At 57.3% G+C, this 17959-nt stretch overlaps 2 protein-coding genes and 1 non-coding gene across 3 annotated transcripts in view; 1 reads left to right on the top strand and 2 right to left on the bottom strand.

Moving 5' to 3' along the window:
• NFIX (nuclear factor I X) overlaps positions 1-1460 on the bottom strand; it is a 96151-nt gene extending 94691 nt beyond the window's left edge. The window contains exon 1 of the mRNA XM_036846093.1: positions 1278-1460. Coding sequence (XP_036701988.1) covers positions 1278-1304 — 27 coding nt within the window. The 5' untranslated portion in view covers positions 1305-1460. The remainder of the gene's footprint in view (positions 1-1277) is intronic.
• A 109-nt stretch (positions 1461-1569) lies between these two features.
• On the bottom strand, positions 1570-17526 carry DAND5 (DAN domain BMP antagonist family member 5). Its single transcript, XM_036847362.1, is given in 8 exon segments — positions 1570-1645; positions 8946-9106; positions 13187-13228; positions 13230-13332; positions 13334-13410; positions 17201-17270; positions 17272-17402; positions 17404-17526. Coding segments are annotated over 8 exon segments (783 nt in total).
• TRNAD-GUC lies at positions 10647-10718 on the top strand. Its single transcript has one exon. It is a non-coding gene; the product is annotated as a tRNA-Asp (tRNA).
• Positions 17527-17959: the final 433 nt, after the last annotated feature.

Below are 17959 nucleotides of genomic sequence, written 5' to 3'. Positions count from 1 at the left end.
TGGCAAGGCTCAGACTGGCAGAGGGGACAATTAGGACCCAGGCCTGGCCTAGAGACTCCCCCCCACAAACGCAGGCCCTGCTGGCAGGCAGGGCTAGGAAGCCCCCAGGTGTCGCCTCTGCGGAGTCTGGGATGCCAGCTATAGCGTGGCCCAGCAGACAGCGCTACCAGGGCTGCTGTGGGGCTCTGGGCAGCTTCTGTGCCCTCTCAGAGCCAGGAGCCACCACCGGAGAGGGTGGGGTGGCAGGGCAGGCATCCCCCGGGCCTTTGCCGCCTGCCGAGCGCAGTGCAGGGAACTTCGCTGGAGGCGGGACGCGCTTCCGCAGCGCGCCAAGGTCGGCACAGCGCCCGCGGCTGACCCGGCGGCGTGGCCCCAGCACTGTCGGCAGTGTCCGCGGCTCCCGCCAGCCCCTCCCGCCTCCAGGCAGCGGGACGGGATTCCCCAAACCCGCCTGGTCCACCGCGCGGCAGCCGGGGTCGTTGGGGCCGGAAAGTTTGCGCCGAGGAAAGTTTTTTTTTTTTTTTTTTTGGTGGGGGGGCGCCGCGGCTGCGGCGTCCAGGGTCGGCGAAGAGGCGCGGCCAGGGCTGGCAGCCCGCCCGCCCCTCCCTCCCCTCCCCTGCCCCACAGAAATTTGGGAGCCCCGCCATTTTCTTAGCCCCGCTCCCATGTGAGGCCTGAACAAAGACTTTGGGGAGACGCCCGGGCTGCTCGGCCCGCCCGGGGCACCCCGGCGGCACGCAGGGGCCACCACCACGCACGCCGGCCGCTGCCACCCTCGGGAACCGCTGCGCCCGCCCCAGGGAGCGCCGCCAGACCCAGTCCCCGCACTGCGCCCTCGGGACCACCCCCTGCCACTCTGTCATCCCGCAAACACTGCCAGCGGCCACGCTGTCCGGGTGCACGCCACAGTCGCCCACAGGTCGGCGGGAGTCCCGCTGCCCACTGCACCCCAGTCGAGCGCGCGCGCGCGCACACACAGACACACACACACACACACAAACACGCACTCCCGCTCCGCGCTACAGGGGCAGCGCCACGCACGCAGCCGGCAGCCCCCGGAACCCCCAACAGGAGTCTGCCTCCTGGCCAGGGTCGCACGCGCACGGGGGCGCCCGCACGCGTGGCCGGACTCCCCACCGCACGGCTTGCACCCCTCGGCCGCCCGCGGACTCACTCCCCCCAGCCGCCGCGCGCCCCCTCCGCCCTCCCGCCCGCGCCGCCGGCCGGCCTCCTGCGCCCGCTCCCCTCCCGGGTCGCGCGGGGGCGGCGGCCGGTACCTGGGTGAGGCAGTACGGGGAGTACATAGCTGGGCTCCCGGGCGGGAGCGCGGCGGCCGACCGCGGCGAGGGGAGGCCCGGCAGGCGGCGGCCGCGCTCGGGCTCCGGCTCTGGCTCGGTTCCTCCGGCCTCCGCCGCGCTGCGCCCGCCCGGCCCGCGGCCCCGCGCTCGGCCCGGCGCCGCTCCGCGCTCGCCGCTCGCAGGCTCGGCCCCGCCGGCTCCGGGGCCGCCGCCGCCGCCGCTGCGCTCGCCGCTGCCTCTCGCGTCCGCCGCCGCAGCCGCCGCCGCGCGTCTACTCCATGCCGCCGCCGCTCGGCCGGTCACCCTCGCCCGCCGCCGCCGCCGCCGCCGCCGCCGCCGCCGCCGCGCTGTGAAAGTGAAAGTTTAGACAAAGTTTGGAAGCGGCGCACTCCGGGGAGAGGGAGCGGGCGGGCGGCGCGGGCGGGAGGAGGGGCGCGGGGAGGGGCGGGCAGGGCGGGGGAGCGACGGCCGGCGCGCACACACACACACACAACACACACACATATGCACGCACACATGCACACACACACACACTCAGACACGCGCGCGCGGGGGCGCACGCCAACACGGCCACCCCGACACGTGCTGGCCCGCGTTCCAAAGCAGACACACGCTGACACGCAGTGAGCTTCGGAGCCCTCCATACATGTCACGTACAGAACGCATTGCCACACGTTCCACATTCCAACAAAGCACTCGCAGTCACCTACGCGCACACAGCATAGGCACACAACCCACACACATGCACCGACACCCCCCCACCAAGACTAGGAAAGCAACACACAACCCACACACTGACATGCACACAGGGCCCACCATCACATGATACCCACACATATGCATTTCAACAACAAACCATGTTTAGACTCCCAGATACAGGTGGACACACTCCAATATGGGCCTCACACAGACACACACTGATACACACCAAGACACACACACCAGTGCATGCTGACATATACAGATTCGTGCTGACACATTGACACTGGCATGATCACACAACCACATCCTCACACACTCCAGGCACACAACTCCTATACGTAGACACCCAAATGCACATACAACACACGCACAAAGCTGCACCAAAACAGATGCACTAATGCACTGTCACACAAACACAAACCATCAGACACCAGGACATACATGCCAAACACAGGGAAAGCACTGACCCTGATACAAATTGACACTGGCAGAGACAACAGCACACAGGAACACATACCACACACCTGATGCCCAGATGTACACAGGTATCACACACATACACCCAGGCCCCTCCCACACCCCACTCCCAACACACACACACACACACACACACACACACACTTGTACTTGGCCCTGATCATGGACACACACACAAATCTAGCAAGGACCACACAGCCCAACCATCAGGGACAGAAATGGGCATTGAGGTCTCAGGTACATGTATTCACACCCCTTTGGTGAGGCTCCAGTCCCCTCATGCAGGCCCCTGGTCCCCCATTTCCAGAGCAAAGAGGAATGGGGGGAAAGGTTTGTGCTGAGGACCCTGGCATGGGGGCAAGGGGAGCCCTTAAGTGACCCCCAGGGTGGGCGGGGAGGTGGTGCCTGCAGCCCCCAGGCAGCTCCTGCCGAGGCAAAGCTCCCTCCTGCTGCCAGGTGCAGCCAGCACTTTCTCACCCTCCTGGGGCAAGAAGCTGTGGCAGTTCTCAGCTATGCATTGTCTGTTGGAGGGGTGTCGATGCCCAGGCGTGTGTGTATGTCCATGTGAAAATATGCCTGAGGGGATGTGTTCCTGGTCACATTGCATCTTTGAGGCAGGGTGGCCAGAGTTGTGTTCTTGGGAGTCTGGGTGGGTCCGGGTGTCCTCTGGGGGAAAGGAGGTGCAGGTCAGTGTATGTCCGTCTAGGAGTCTCTTTGAATGGGCCAGTGTGGTGTAGCAGTGATGCGGGTCTGGCTGTGTACCTGGGGTGTCTGTGAGTCAGAGGGTGAGTGTCTGCCAGGCTCTGTGCCTAGCACCGGGGACATAGTAGGGAACAAGACAAAAGACCCTGCGATGGGGGGTGCTGACATTCTAGTGGGAGTTAGGTGTAGAGGTCACCTTGGCAGTGTCTGGTCTTTGACAGGAAGTGGGGTGACAAGCGTGCCTAGGTGAATATGCGTGTGTGTGTATTGAGCTGACCACAGTGTGTGCATCAGCTGTGAGGCTCTTTCTGTCAGCAAGTGTCAGTGTACGTAACAAGCTTGTGTATGTGTGGCAGGGATGTGGGTCTCTCTACGCGTCCCAGAGTGTGTGTGACCCAGGGGGTCTGTCTGTAATCAGGGTCTGTGTGGCTGAAAGTGTTAATGGGTGTCACTAGGAATGTGTTTCTCTCTGTTGGGTCCCTGTGAGTCTGGGGCAGTGATGAAGATCTGTGTGTACCAGAGTATGTGTACACAGGTGACTGTGTGTGTCAGGGAGCGGGGCTCTGTGTCTTTTCAGAGATATGGGTCTGTGTATCAGGCTGTGTTGGTGTGTGTGACTAGGTGTGTGTGTGCGCATGTGTGTCAGGGAGGGAGGTCTCTGTGTGCCTGAGGATGTGCCTGGGTACATGTGTGTCTGTCATTGCCGTACTTGGGGGGCTCTGTCCTGGGATCCCGCCGATCCGACCCAGCCTTCCCCCTCTGCATCGCAGCCGCTGCCGATGAAAGGCCGTGGCAGAGGGAATCGATACGTCCTTAAAAATTCAAGGGCTTCTCGTAAACAGAAACTTTTAACACCGTTTAAAGTTTCAGGGCCGCCGCTGCTGCCTCCCGGCCGAAGCCTCCACCGCTGCAGTCCGAGGGCGTGTGGGAGGAGGCACCGGAGGGGGGGGCGGGTGCCGAAGAGAAGGGGCGGGGTTACATGGGGGGATGGAGGAGGGGCTGCAGGAGGGCACTGGAGGATATATGGGACTGAGGGGAGGGGCAGGAAGGGGATTTGGGGATCAAGGGGCTGGGGGCTTGGATGGCTCAGGAAAGGGATGTGAGGTTAAGGGGGGGGAGAATAGGGAGGGGAGGGAAGCAGGAAGTTGCGGGGGGACAGGGATGGGTCTGGGGGCCTTTGAGGAGGCCCAAGAGAGGCTGGAATGTCTGGTAGAAGGAACTGGGGATATGTATGCCCAGGAGAGGTTTGGGGTGCCAAGGTGGGGCTTGGATGGCTGAGGGAAGGAGCAGAGGATAAATCTGGGGGGTTACGGGGCCTGGGTGAAGGGGACATTGGAGCAGTGTGGGCCTGTGGGGGGCTGGAGGGGGGGCAATAGGAAAGGTTTGGAGAAGGGGGGAGGAATGGTTGAAGGGTTTGGGGTGTCTGGGATCTTTAGTGTAACTGGGGGATTGGGGAGACCTCGAGAGACAGGTGGACCCTCCTTGCCCCTCTGCAAACAGCCATGAAGGGGTAACCCCTCAGAAGTCCCATCAACTTTGGCCCAGTCCTCTCCCCACCTGCCGGCCTGTCCTCCCAGCCCTGTTCCACCATCCGTGCCAGCCCCTAGGGCTGGGGTCTGCCCACTCCCTCCTCACCCTCCCGGTCCCGCCTCTGGCGCCAAGCCTGGGCTCTGCTTGAACCAGCATCCCATACCCACTTCACACACGCATTCCATTCATACACACAGACACAACATCCATCCACACACACACAACACCCATCCTTCCATTCACACACCCTCACACCACAACACCCTCCCTGTGTGCACACACACACCCTCTCTCTTCCTTACACACTCGCACATCCATCCATGTTCCCACAAACAAAACATTTTCCCCATATTCATGAACGTATCTGCACTCAGAATTCTCTCCACGTTGCTCAGACCACCCCCATACCCACAACAAACACCCCCCACACCATGCACACACATCCACATCCACTCTGCTCCCCTCTCCACAGCTGCCAGCTGGGAGGATTTTTACAGAGAGGCTGAGGGGTTGCCCTGGAGGACACCCGGGGCCCCCCTCCCCCTCTCCCTCCCCCCTCCTCCAGAGCCCAGGTCTTAGGACCACACCTGGCCTTCAAGAAATCACAGGGGAGAAGGGTGTTGCCGGGGGGGCTGTGTACAGCTGGGATGCCACAGCTGGAATCTCCCACATTCCTCCCTGCCGGGGCTGCCCACCTGGCTGCGGCTGGCAGCAGGTGTGTTCTTACAATGCAGGTGTGCGGGGGGAGGAGGAGGGAGGAGTGGGCACCAGGCCCATGGCATTACCCAGCCAGGATGCTGGGGGCAGTAGGAGGTGGTACCAAAACATCTGGGCTCCAGCAGCCAAGTCCTGGGCCACCAAAGGTGGGGCCAGGCATTGCTGGGCTCCGGGGCAGGTGGGCCGGCCTCTCCGCAGAGGAGGATGAACATCTGGTACACAAGATAAGTCAAGAGCCAGGCTGAGGGTGCTGCCAGGGTCGGGGAGGGGTGCTCTAGGCCCTCCTGGCAGGACTGGGGATCCCCACTCCCCAAGAGGGCCTTACGCCTCTCCTGCCCAGCCTGGAGGGCATGGTCTGTGCCCAGGCTGGGGTCCTAGCCTTGTGCTCGCTGCCCCCTCCCTGGGCTGGGAACCTGTAGTGGGGAGTGAGGAGTTACAGCCCCACTGTCAAGGCACACCTGGCCAGGCACCTGCGTCCATGCCACACACACACACCAGACTCCTACAGTCACGTGCACACAGAATCACAAAGATACACACAGGCATGCTCAGACACACAAAGATACAGACCCTCCTCCTCCTCTGGGCAGTCATGTAAAATGCCGTAATCACACACAGACACAGGATCACCCAGAAATGCTGTCGCACACCCTTAGTACACAGACACACAAGCACACGGCTGCAGAGAGAATCCCACACAGATCTCCCCAGAGCCACCCACAGAGTGACACCAATAACACTCCAGTCACACACAAAGACCTTCACCATCACATAGACCTCCCCCATAGAGACTCAGATTTACACTGACTCACAAAGACAAACCCAGTTATACAGACTCCCAGAATCATACGCTGAGTCCAGTTACACGGATACACACGAGGCCACACAAAGTCACACAATTACACAAAGTTTTACAGACCTTTTGAGTCACGTACACAGATGTTCTCAAAATCATCCATAGATGTGGCACATGCAGGGTGACACAAAGATATACAGATCACATATACACAGACACACAGGATCATCCATTGTCACAACTGATCACACACTGACACCCAAAGACACACACAGGCATCCCCAAATCACAAATGGGGATACTCAGGCCAGCCCGCAGCTGTGCACAAGGTGCCACAGACACACTCACACGTGCCCCAGCAGCACAGCACGGCTAGCGCCAAGGACAGGCAGGCGGCAGGGCTTCCTGTGGCTAACGCTCATCTGGAGGCAAGGGAAGGAGCTGGGGAAACATTTCATTTGCCTCCGGCTGGAGACCCACCCCACCCGTCCTGGAAACCTGGCCCCGGCTCCTGAATGGGGCCTCTGTGTGCTGCCACCACCCTGCCGACCAGGGTGTGGGTATCAGGGGGGTGAGGCCGGCCACACTGTGTCCCTGGCTGAGCATCAGGGGCCACCCAGCCACATACCAGGGCCCAAGCTGGAGTCCCCCAGACCAGAGGAGCCCCCCTCACCGCCACCCCCACCACATCTGGAGGCCACTCCCCAACCCAGCCTGCAGAGGGAAGACAGAGCAGCAAGGCAGAGCCCCGGCTGGCACTGGATCTCCAGGCATCCCCTGTCTCAGGCCCACATGTGTCCTCAGGCTGAGCCGCTGCCACTCCCATGTCACAAGGCCTCTCGATCCAGCACAAAGGTAAGACACCACGGCTGTATGTGACAGCATTGCTGAGGATGTGACAGTGTAGCTGTGTGTGACAGTGTAGCCGGGCTCCCTGTGCAGCCGTGGGGTGGGGGCGGGGCAGTCATAGCCCCTTGGCTCATGTCGTCACACACTCACTGTCACACACATAGTGTCACCATCACACCTTCAATCACACAGCCACACACAGCCACACTGTCTCATCTTCAGTCACACTGTCACACATGCTGTCACACCTTCAACCACACACAGAGCCACATTGTCACACCTTCAACCAGCAACCCTGCCTGTCACACCCCCAGCCATCCTGTCACACACAGAAATACCATCACAGCCTCAAGGATTCTGGTCACACATGCCTTCAACCACACTGTCTCACACATCCTCACACTTACCCTGACACACTGACCCTCACACTGTATCAGTGTCTGACCAGCAGGGGCACACTCACATACCTGGTCCGGGTGCCCTTTCAGCTGTGTTAGCCACGTGGCCACACGGAGTCACTGCCCCACTAGGTCACAAGGAGGGGAAGCAGATCTGAGCACTTCATTCCCAGGGTGTGGTGCACAGCTGCCCCTCGAGCAAAGTTTGAACCCAACCAGTTGCTCCAATAACGCGACAACACACCCTGATTGTCACAGAGCAGGTAGCCAGCAGGTACAGGCCACTGCAGAACTGCTCACAGACGTTCTGATGACATGCACTCAGCGTCTCACTGTTGCAGGTGACAGGCACACATCTCGCACTGCCTAGAGTCCCTGGACAGAGCTACAAAGAAACAGTGGGGGACAGCCACACCACAGTGACAAGGACATCCTGTCACACAACAGTCATTCTCCCCAATGCCTGTCACAACGTTGAGACAGTCCCTTAGCCATCCCAACAAGCAGCCAGGCACACTGACATGACCCCCACAGTAGTCACTAGGAAGCCCTCCAGCCCCCCAAGTCATGGAGACGGGAGAGGCCCACGCTGCTACCCCCCTCTCCCCACTGCAGTTGGTGCCTGGAGAGTAGGGGGGCTAATAGACGCGCAGCTGTAGGCGGTGGGTGCCAGCCCCTCTGCCTCATGAATATTCATCAGCTGGGGCTCTCCTGAACCTGTGGGGAGTCGGAGGTCCCAGGCAGCTGGGCACCCCCTTCTGCGCCAGGAGGCCCTCAGGTGAGGGGGGGCTCAGCCAAGCCCTGGCAGTCCTTGGAACCTATACCCAGTACACACATAGGCACATATGAGTTTGTGAACACAGACCCCCAGACCCACAAACAACCGTCACACAAACTCACAACCACACCCAACGACAGGGCCATCCACAATCACACATACACACACACACCAGGCATGCAAACACAGGCACACACACTATCACATGAACCCACAATCACAAACACATAATCACACCCAAACCACAGACACCCACCATCTCTCTCTGTCTCTCTCACACCCACCCCTCAGGCATGCAAACACGGACACACACACTGTCACACGAATTCACAAACACATAATCACACCCAAACTACCGACACACACACACACACACACACACACACACACACACCCCAGGCATACAAACACAAGGGCACACAGTCAAAAGACCACAAACACACAGATACACCATCACACCCAAACTACACAGGCACTCACCATCACACACAGGCATGAAAACACACACACACACAGAAGCACACAGGATCTCACTCTGCCCATCCCTGATGTTTTACAGAAGGGGACACTGAGGCAATGAGTGGCTGAAGGCCCCTTGAAGGAGCATGGCCTCGCCTGACTCCAGGCAGAGGGTACCGCGGAGCGCCCCCTGCTGGCCCGGCCCCTTCACGAGCGCGCGGGGCGGGCACGCGCCTGACGTAACCATGGCATCCTCTTGGCACGAGCGGCCCGCACGCGGGGAGGGCGGGGCGGGCGCGTTGCCATGGCGCTGACTGGCCGCGTGAATGGGGCATTGTTCGCAGCGGCGCCCGGGCCGGGCTGTCCCGGACCCACCCGGACCCACTCGAGCCGGCAGAGACTGGGAGAGATAGAGACGGGGAGAGACAAGAGATGGAGAGAGACAGACAGAGCTGTAGATGGGCAAAGACACTTAGAAGCCGAGAGAGAGACAGAGATGGAGAAAGAGAGATGGGAGAGACCTGCAAGAGAAACGCACAAATAAGGAAGGACAGAGAGAAAGGGCCAAAGGGAAGCAGAGTCGGAGATCGAGATGGAAGATGAAGGGCTGGAGTGGGAGACAGGACCAGCCAGCCAATACCCATGGAGCACACTGCCTGGCAACAGGATGAGGCAGAGGACCAGGACCCGCAGACAAAGTCAGAGATGCTGAGAGGTGGGAAGAGACACTGCCATAGAGAAACCCAGTGAGAACGAGGTTCAGAGAGATACCTAGGGAAGAAATGAAGGAAATGCTCTGAGCGCCTCTGGTCCCACCCACCTTGGTCCCTTCTCGACCCCCTTTTGGACCACACGCCTTCCCTGGTTCGACACTCTCAGAATGCACACCTCTTTCCTACACATCTTCACACACCAGCTGACAAGACATCATTGACACAGGGTCCCAGTCTTCGGGGACCCTCCCCCAGACACTGCAAGACACCCTCATGAGCACAGTGACACCCACAGATACACCCACAGCCACCCAGTGACCCAGTCATGGTCATAGCCAGACACACCCATATGACAGGGACTAGTACCCCACATCAGAGTGGCACTCACAGTTACAGATACGGCCCCTAGATGTGCCGTCACATGAGGATCCTGCCAGACACGTAGTCCCGGTAACACATGGCCACACGCCACCACACGGGCTCAGGCTCCATGGGAACGCTGTCATATGTGGCCACTCCAGACACACAGTGCACCCTCACACAGGCACAGATGTTTCCCTACATTCATTGACACCTTCACAGACACACATGTGCCTTCTGCCCAATCTGACCCACTGACTGGGCACCCTGTCCCTTGATCCGGATGGGTATCTATGGGGATGCTGGGTCCAGTTCTCCATGTTTGACAGACATCAGTCACCAGCCGACACTGGGAGGGGTGGGGAGGGAGGTGAAGCCCTGTCCCCGTCCCCCTCAAAGAGCTGTGTCAATCCGGGCTAGGGTGGTCCCCTAACTCCTCCACGTCTAGGTCAGCTTGGCCCAAATCTGAACCAAGGGTGTCCCCTGGTGGCCATGCATGTTATCTGCACCCATCAGGTTAGGGGGTGGGGTGTGTGCAGGGGATGGTGGGCAGCCCAGTGGCCCTGTCTGAATAGAAGGGCAGAGAGGACAGGCCAAAGTCAACACACAGAACCCAGAGACGGGAAGCCAAGGTCCAGTAGCAAGGACCCAGACCCAGAATTCAGAGCCTGGAATCCCAATCCCAGAATCCAAAACCAGATCTCAGAATCCAGAATCTGAATCTAGATCCCAGAAACCAAGACCTAGAATCCAGATCCAAGAACTCAGGACCCAGAATCTAAAATCCAGGTCCAAGTGCCCACAATCCAGAATCCAAAAATCTAGATCCTATCCTCCAGAATCTAGAATCAAGGACCCAGCGGGAATTCCTTGGCAGTCCAGTGGTTAGGACTTGGCGCTGTCACTGCCAGGGCCCGGGTTCGATCCCTGGTCAGGGAATTAAAAATCCCACAGGCCACGTGACGTGGCCAAAAAAAAAAAAAGTAGAAATCAAGAACCCAGAATCCAGATCCAAGAACCCAGAGCCCTCCTCAGAGCCAGCTCCCTGCCTTCCCCAAGTCCCCCACATTAGAGCCCTGCCAGCAGGGGTTGGTGAGGAGAGGAACAAAGTGAAGGGGCAGGAGAGGAGCCCTGCAGTGACCACACAGAGCCTCTCCCAGCTGCTGCCCCTGTTCATTCACAAACACACACATACACATTTCGGCAGGATCTTATACACAGACCCACACACCCAAACATACAGCCTGTGACCATCAGGTGTACAGCACCACACACCCTCAGATACACATGCACAATCACATACACACACACACACACACACACACCCCATCATGCATTCACCCGGACACACATCGTCACCCAAAGACACCTGGAACTGCCATACGCTCCTCTCCCAGCACATGAACACATGCCCATCTGTGTACCCACATGATCTCAGAGCTGCCCCCCAGCCCTGGCCATCCCACCAAGCTCAGACACAACCACCACGCCCAGAACACACAAAAACCCATGACTCCCAGCCCTGCGCGCAGATACACTCGCTCACAGAATTGTGGAGGCTGGCACACACACACACAGACACACACACACACATACACGAACTCTCCCAGGCACAGAGAAGCCCCGTGCCTTGGCAGCCATGCAGCCCTTGGGAACGGGACCCCCGGGACGGGGCTCACCGCGCACCCCCATGCCCACCCCAGCTCCGCCCCACCCCCACCCCCTGCCTGGCCGGCTGGCGGGCTTTAATACAGATGCCAAACTCGTAATTGTAACTGAGGGTGACAGGGTCACCTTGAGCCCCAGATGCTCGCGCGGTGACAGATGGCGTTGGCAAACCTGATTATCGGCCCCTGTGCCAGCGCCTGTGGCACCTGCATTCCCCACCCCTCCCCCGCTCCCCCAGCACTCATTACCCACCCATTACTGGGCCTGGGGGGTGGGGGTGGGGGCCGGCTGGCATTGCCCGGGAGGGGGCAGGGACTCCGGGGGCCCCCCTGGCACCAAGGTTCCCAGCTGGCTCCCCGGCTGGCAGGAGGTGGGCACAGCTGAAAGGGGAGAAAGCAGGCGCCTCATGCCTGCCAGAGAGAGGGGTGCTCGCGGTGCCAGGGCTGAGCTGCCCACTCGGACACTGCTTGGGGTTGGCACAGAACCCTGGAGGGAGGAGGGAGAGTATGTCCCCGACTCTGTGGGCCCCTGGTGATCACCCCCCACTTCAGGGCTCTTGGAGCAGGGCCTTGGGAGCTGCCTGCCTGGCCTGTTCCCACCCCTCTGTGCAGGCCTGTGAGGTCAGAGGTCACAGGCTCCCACGCCCCACTGGCCCATCTGTTTCCTCGGGTCCCCTCCTCCTGCTCCCCTCACCTGGGGCCTTCCTTCCTGAGGCAGGAAGAAGGCTGAGGGGGGCCTGGCCAGCCCCCGCCCTGCGCTCCGGGGGGCATTTGGAGGCAACCCTGACAGCGCCACATGTCCCCGCGTCTGTGCCAGACGGGCCCATCTGCTAGGGCCCTGGTTCCAGCCACCCAAAGCCAGGCTGCCCTCGTCCACTGCAGACCCTGAGCCCAGCTGAGGAAGGAGTACCCCTGATGCCCACGCTCCAGCACAGGGCCACCCACCCCCAGGAAACCCCAATTGGAGAAATGCACACACACACACGTACACACACACAACTAGACTTGGCCAACCTTTATGGTTCCTGTAGATGCCACACTGGGCATGGTGCTGTGTGGAGACTGGGGGTGGGGGGGTGGGGAGGGACAGGAGGGGCAGCTGGGGGCACGTGTGTCCTGCCTCTGACTCGGGGAGCCCAGGTTTCCCCCAGCAGCTCCGTCTGCCTCCCGGCCTTGGTTTCTCGGGATCGCTAGGACCGTGTCATCACTGCGTCTCCTAGTCTGGGTGGGGCCATCTATCTTTCCTGCAGCTGGGAGTGTCTTTGACTCATCCTGTGAGAGGAGGTCCAGCTTGGTGGTTAAAAACAGGAACCACCATGCCTTGGGTTCAGATGCCACCTCTGCCATGTACTGCTGTGTGACTCTGAGTGAGTGACTTTGCCTCTTGGGACTCAGGTTTCCTTTTCTGTAAAATGTGATGCTACTAATCCCTATGTCACGGGGCTGCTCTGAGGATGACATGAGTTGGTACTTATCAGAGACTTAGAGCAGGGCCTGGCAAACAGCGAGGGTTCAATAAATATGCACTTTGACTATGAGTGGTCCACCCCCATGGCTGGGGCTGTGCCTGGCGTCCCTAGGAGCAGGGTGAGGACTCTGGACACCTGTCTGGCTGTCCCTGCGTCCCTGGTTGCTGGACCCAGTGTGCATGGTCCAGGTTGGCATCATTCTCAGCCTGTCTTCCCCCGTCTCTCCAAGGTGCGTGCATCTGTGTGTCCATTCGTGATGCTCAGCTCGTGCCTTTGGTCTGCACTGACACCCCTCAACCCGCACAGTGGACATCCTTCACCTGGCGACGGGAGGCTGGGCTGCCCGCCCAACACCAGAGAACCACAGGTGCCCAGCGCGTGCGAGCGGGCACACAGCTATTGCAGAGGATGAGCGGGGATGTAGGAAGAGGAGCAGTGGCCAAAGCAGAGGTGATTGAGGAGGTGGACAGCCATGAAGCCCAGCCGGGAGAGCACCTGGGGCCAGAGGCAGGGAGATGAGTCAGGGGCAGTGGAATCTTGAGCCAGAGACTTCATCCTACCTAGAGAGGCATGGATGCCTGGGTTCAAATTCTGACTCTGCCATCTGCTGGCTGTGTGCCTTGGGGCAACTTACTCAACCTCTCTGGGCGTCAGTTTTCTCACCTGTAAAATCATCAAAGTTCAACCAGGAAAAAAAAGAAAACCACGCTAGGCCTTTGGACAGAGAGAATTAATACAGAGCAGGGCTGCTTTTCCCTAGCAGGAGATGATGATAAGGATAAGGTGGCCTGGGGATTGGCACTTGTAGGAAGCTGCTGCCACCTCCAGGGGTGAGGGACAATAGGAAGGGTGGTATTCCAGGATCCCTGGGGGGGATTAAACAGAAAACCCTTAGCTCATTGCCTGGCACACAGTTGGCACTCAGTAAATGCTAGTTCTTCCTATGATCTCCTCCACCTAAGTGGATCTATCAACTTGCTCCCAGATCATGGCCCTTCTCTGTTTAAACCCTGGACCCTCCATCCGCCCTCCCGCCTCCACATCTCCCTGCCCTTCCCCCCCTCACTGCCCCAGCCACCCTGGTCTCCTCGATGTTCTTCCTCTCTTTCTTTCTTTTTTATTTATTTATTTTTTGATGTGGACCATTTTTTTTTAACATCTTTATTGGAGTATAATTGCTTTACAATGGTGTGTTAGTTTCTGCTTTATAACAAAGTGAATCAGCTATACAAATACATATATATCCCCACATCTCCTCCCTCTTGCGTCTCCCTCCCATCATCCCTATCCCACCCCTCTAGGTGGTCACAGATCACCGAGCTGATCTCTCTGTGCTATGCGTTTGCTTCCCACTAGCTATCTATTTTACATTTGGTAGTGTATATATGTCCATGCCACTCTCTCACTTCGTCCCCTCCCTGTGTCCTCAAGTCCATTCTCTACGTCTGCGTCTTTATTCCTGGATATGGACCATTTTAAAAGTCTTTATTGAATTTGTTACAATATTGCTTCTGTTTTATGTTTTGGTTTTTTGGCCCCGAGGCATGTGGGATCCTAGCTCCTTGACCAGGGATCGTACCCGCACCCCCTGCACTGGAAAGAGAAGTCTTAACCACAGGACTGCCAGGGAAGTCCCCCTTTTTTAATTTTTTGGCCGCACCATGCGGCATGTGGGATCTTAATTCCCCAACTAGGGATCAAACCCGAGCCCCCTGCATTGGAAGCACGGAGTCTTAACTATTGGACCGCCAGGGAAGTCCCTATTCTTTCTTTCTTTTTTTTTTTTAATTGAAGTATAATTGATTACAATGTTGTACTAATTTCTGCTGTACGGCAAAGTGACTCAGTTACACACACACACATATATATATATTCTTTTTTTATATTCTTTTCCATTATGGTTTATCCCAGGAGATTGGATATAGTTCTCTGTGCTATACAGTAGGACCTTGTTGTTTATCCATTCTAAATGTAATAGTTTGCATCTACTAACCCCAAACTCCCACTCCATCCTTCCCCCACCCCCCTCCCCCTCAGCAACCCCAAGTCTGTTCTCTATGTCTGTGAGTCTGTTTCTGTTTTGTAGATAGGTTCATTTGTGCCATATTTTAGATTCCACATATAAGTGATATCATATGGTATTTGTCTTTCTCTTTCTGACTTTACTTAGCATGATAATCTCTAGTTGCATCCTTGTGGCTGCAAACGGTATTATTTCGTTCTTTTTATGGCTGAGTAGTATTCCATTGTATATATGTACACATCTTCTTTATCCATTCATCTGTTGATGGACATTTATGTTGTTTCCATGTCTTGGCTATTGTGCATACTGCTGCTATGAACATAGGGGTGCATGTATCTTTTTGAATTATAATTTTGTCCAGGTATATGCCCTGGACATGTGGGATTGCTGGATCATATGGTAGTTCTATTCCTCGCTGTTCTTTCAATGCACCAAACTTGTGCCTGCCTCCGGGACGTTGCCCCTGCTGTGCCCTCCACCTGGACTTCTCTTCCATCCACCCTTCCCAGAGCTCATTCCAACTCATCCTTCCTTCCTCAGAAGCACCCCCAAGACAAATTTCACCCTCCTGGCAGTCTTTCTCCTAGCATCCTCATCTCTTTCTCCAGCGTCTCATAGCAATTTATTGTTATGTCTCTTTGGGGGATTGTTAATGTTCCTCTCTCTCCCAGAATATTCACTACCTGAAGGCAGGGACTCTTTCCGTCTTGTTTGTGGCTATAGCCCCAAGAGGTGCATCATAACAAAACCTAACACTTGCCGAACCCTAACACCCTGCCGAGCCCATGCTGCTCACCTTTGAGGAACTCCCTCCTCCCCACAATGCTGCAAGGCTGGAACCATTAATATCCCCATTTACAGATGAGGAAACTGAGGCTCAAAGAAGTTCCTTGCTTGCCTAAGACTACACAGCTGCCGAGGGGACTGCTAGCCCTTAGAGCATCCTTGTGCTCTCCTGGGACAGTTGCAGCTCTGGGAGAGGGTACACAGCTGGATCCCAGGTCAGGGGTCCCCTCTGCTGTGTGCAGTGTGCACGGCTATATGGGGCAACTGAGGCAGCTGGTCCAGGGCTGTGCAATACCACCGAGTTGTCTGGATTCAATGAAAGTTTGCTGAATGGATAACAAGCCAAGGGGTCTTGGGAACTGACACCCTGGTAGGCATGGTGCCAAACACTTTGCATGAGTTCTCAACTATTATTAACTCCCTTTTGCAAAGGTGGGACTTGAGGCGTAAAGAAGGAAAGCCACTTGCCCTGGGTCACACAGAAATCAGCAGCTGAGGCAGAAGTTGAACTTAGGTACGCCTAGCTCCAAAACCTGGGCCATAAACAACACATGGTATGAATTATCAGAACCTTTATGGAGCGCCAACTGAATGCAGCTGTAAGAGTGCTTCCCTTACCCCTCTCATTCAGGCTGCCCAATAGCCCTTAGGAGGCAAGTACTACTATTATTCATTCATTCAATCATTCAACAAATACTTAGAGTGCCCACTGTGTGCCTGGCTCTGCTCTAGAGCAGGGATGGGGCTACAGAAGTGAACAAGACATAAAAATCTCTGCCCTGGTGGAGCAAACGTTCTAGTGCGGGAGATAGATGGTAAATGCGACTACAAAATCAATTTCATTTGTTAGGTGATGATGTGAACTACAGAGAGAAATAAAGCAGAAAGGGGGAACATTTTAAAACAACATCTGAGTAAAAACCTGGAGGAGGTGAGAGAAGGACCCATAGAATGTTGGGGGTGGGGAGTGCTAGAGGCAAAGGGAACAGCCAGTGCAAAGGACCTGAGGTGGACATAATATTGGTGTGTCTGGAGAAAAGCAAGACGGCTGGTGCGGCAGGAAGAAAGTGGTTGAGGGGGAGAGTGGGAGGAGGTAAGGGCAGGAGATGACAGGCATTTTGTGCAGGGCCTTGTGGGCCACAGGAAGGACTTGGACGTTCACTCTGAGTGAAGTGGGAGCCACGGAGGGTTCTGAGCAGAGGAGGGATGTGATCAGACTCAGGTGTTCCCAGATGCCCTCTGGCCACTAGATGGAAAACGAGACTCAGGAGACAGGGTGGCCATAGCAGAAGCTGGGAGGCCAAGATGGCAGCACTTGCATTGGCCCAGGTGGGAGATGCTTATGCCCCATTTTACAAGGGAGAGAACTGAAGATCAGAGACATTTAGGTGAAGGATGCAGGGTTGACCCCAAATCTGTCTGGTGCCACAGTCTGTGCTCTATCAACACTGAAACCCAGCCCTCTCCTTCCCCTACTTGAGTGAAGGGCACAGCTTTGCACATCTCCTGGGCCACTTCCTGTGGGTCCAGTGGCAGAGACAGTGATGGCCACATCCTGCCCATGCTGCAGCCTGCCTGTCCCCAGCTGCCCAGTTTTCTGCAGGCCCAAGAAGGCCTTCCAGCTGCCAAGGGCAGAGGATGGCACTGGGAAGGCTGGAGCCCCTTGACCCAGAGACTGGGGTCTCATTGGCAGCAGCCTGGGGCTGAGCTGGGAGGCCTCGGAGTCCAGGCCTCCCTGAGCCTGTGGGCAGCCAGGCCCCAGTGAGCAGGCTCAAGAGAGTGGTCAGCTGGCTGAGGATCATCTGTTTGTCTGTCTTTCTGTCTGTTGGTCAGTCTGGGACTGGGCTCAGGGTCCTGGGCAGCCAACCCTGCTGTCTGGTAGGTGGAATCTGTGCTCTCTAGATCCCCTTTTTTTTTTTTTTTTTTTGGCTGAGCTGCGTGGCTTGCAGGATCTCAGTTCCCTGACCAGAGATTGAACCGGGTCCTAGGCAGTGAAGGCGCTGAGTCCTAGCCACTAAGGGCACCGGGGAACTCCCTCCAGATCCACCTTTTTTGTTGTTGTTTGCTTTGTTTTGTTCTTAATGTTTATTTATTTTTGTATTTGGCTGTGCCGGGTCTTAGTTGCAGCATTCAGGATCTTAGTTGTGACATGCGGGATCTAGTTCCCTGACCAGGGATCAAACCCTGGCCCCCTGCATTGGGAGCGTGGAGTCTTAACCACTGGCCCACCAGGGA

Source organism: Balaenoptera musculus, chromosome 3 (assembly GCF_009873245.2).
Source record: "Balaenoptera musculus isolate JJ_BM4_2016_0621 chromosome 3, mBalMus1.pri.v3, whole genome shotgun sequence".
Taxonomy (NCBI): Eukaryota; Metazoa; Chordata; class Mammalia; order Artiodactyla; family Balaenopteridae; genus Balaenoptera; species Balaenoptera musculus.
The sequence above is the reverse complement of the archived record's forward strand: the minus strand, read 5'-3'. Positions and strand labels throughout refer to the sequence as shown.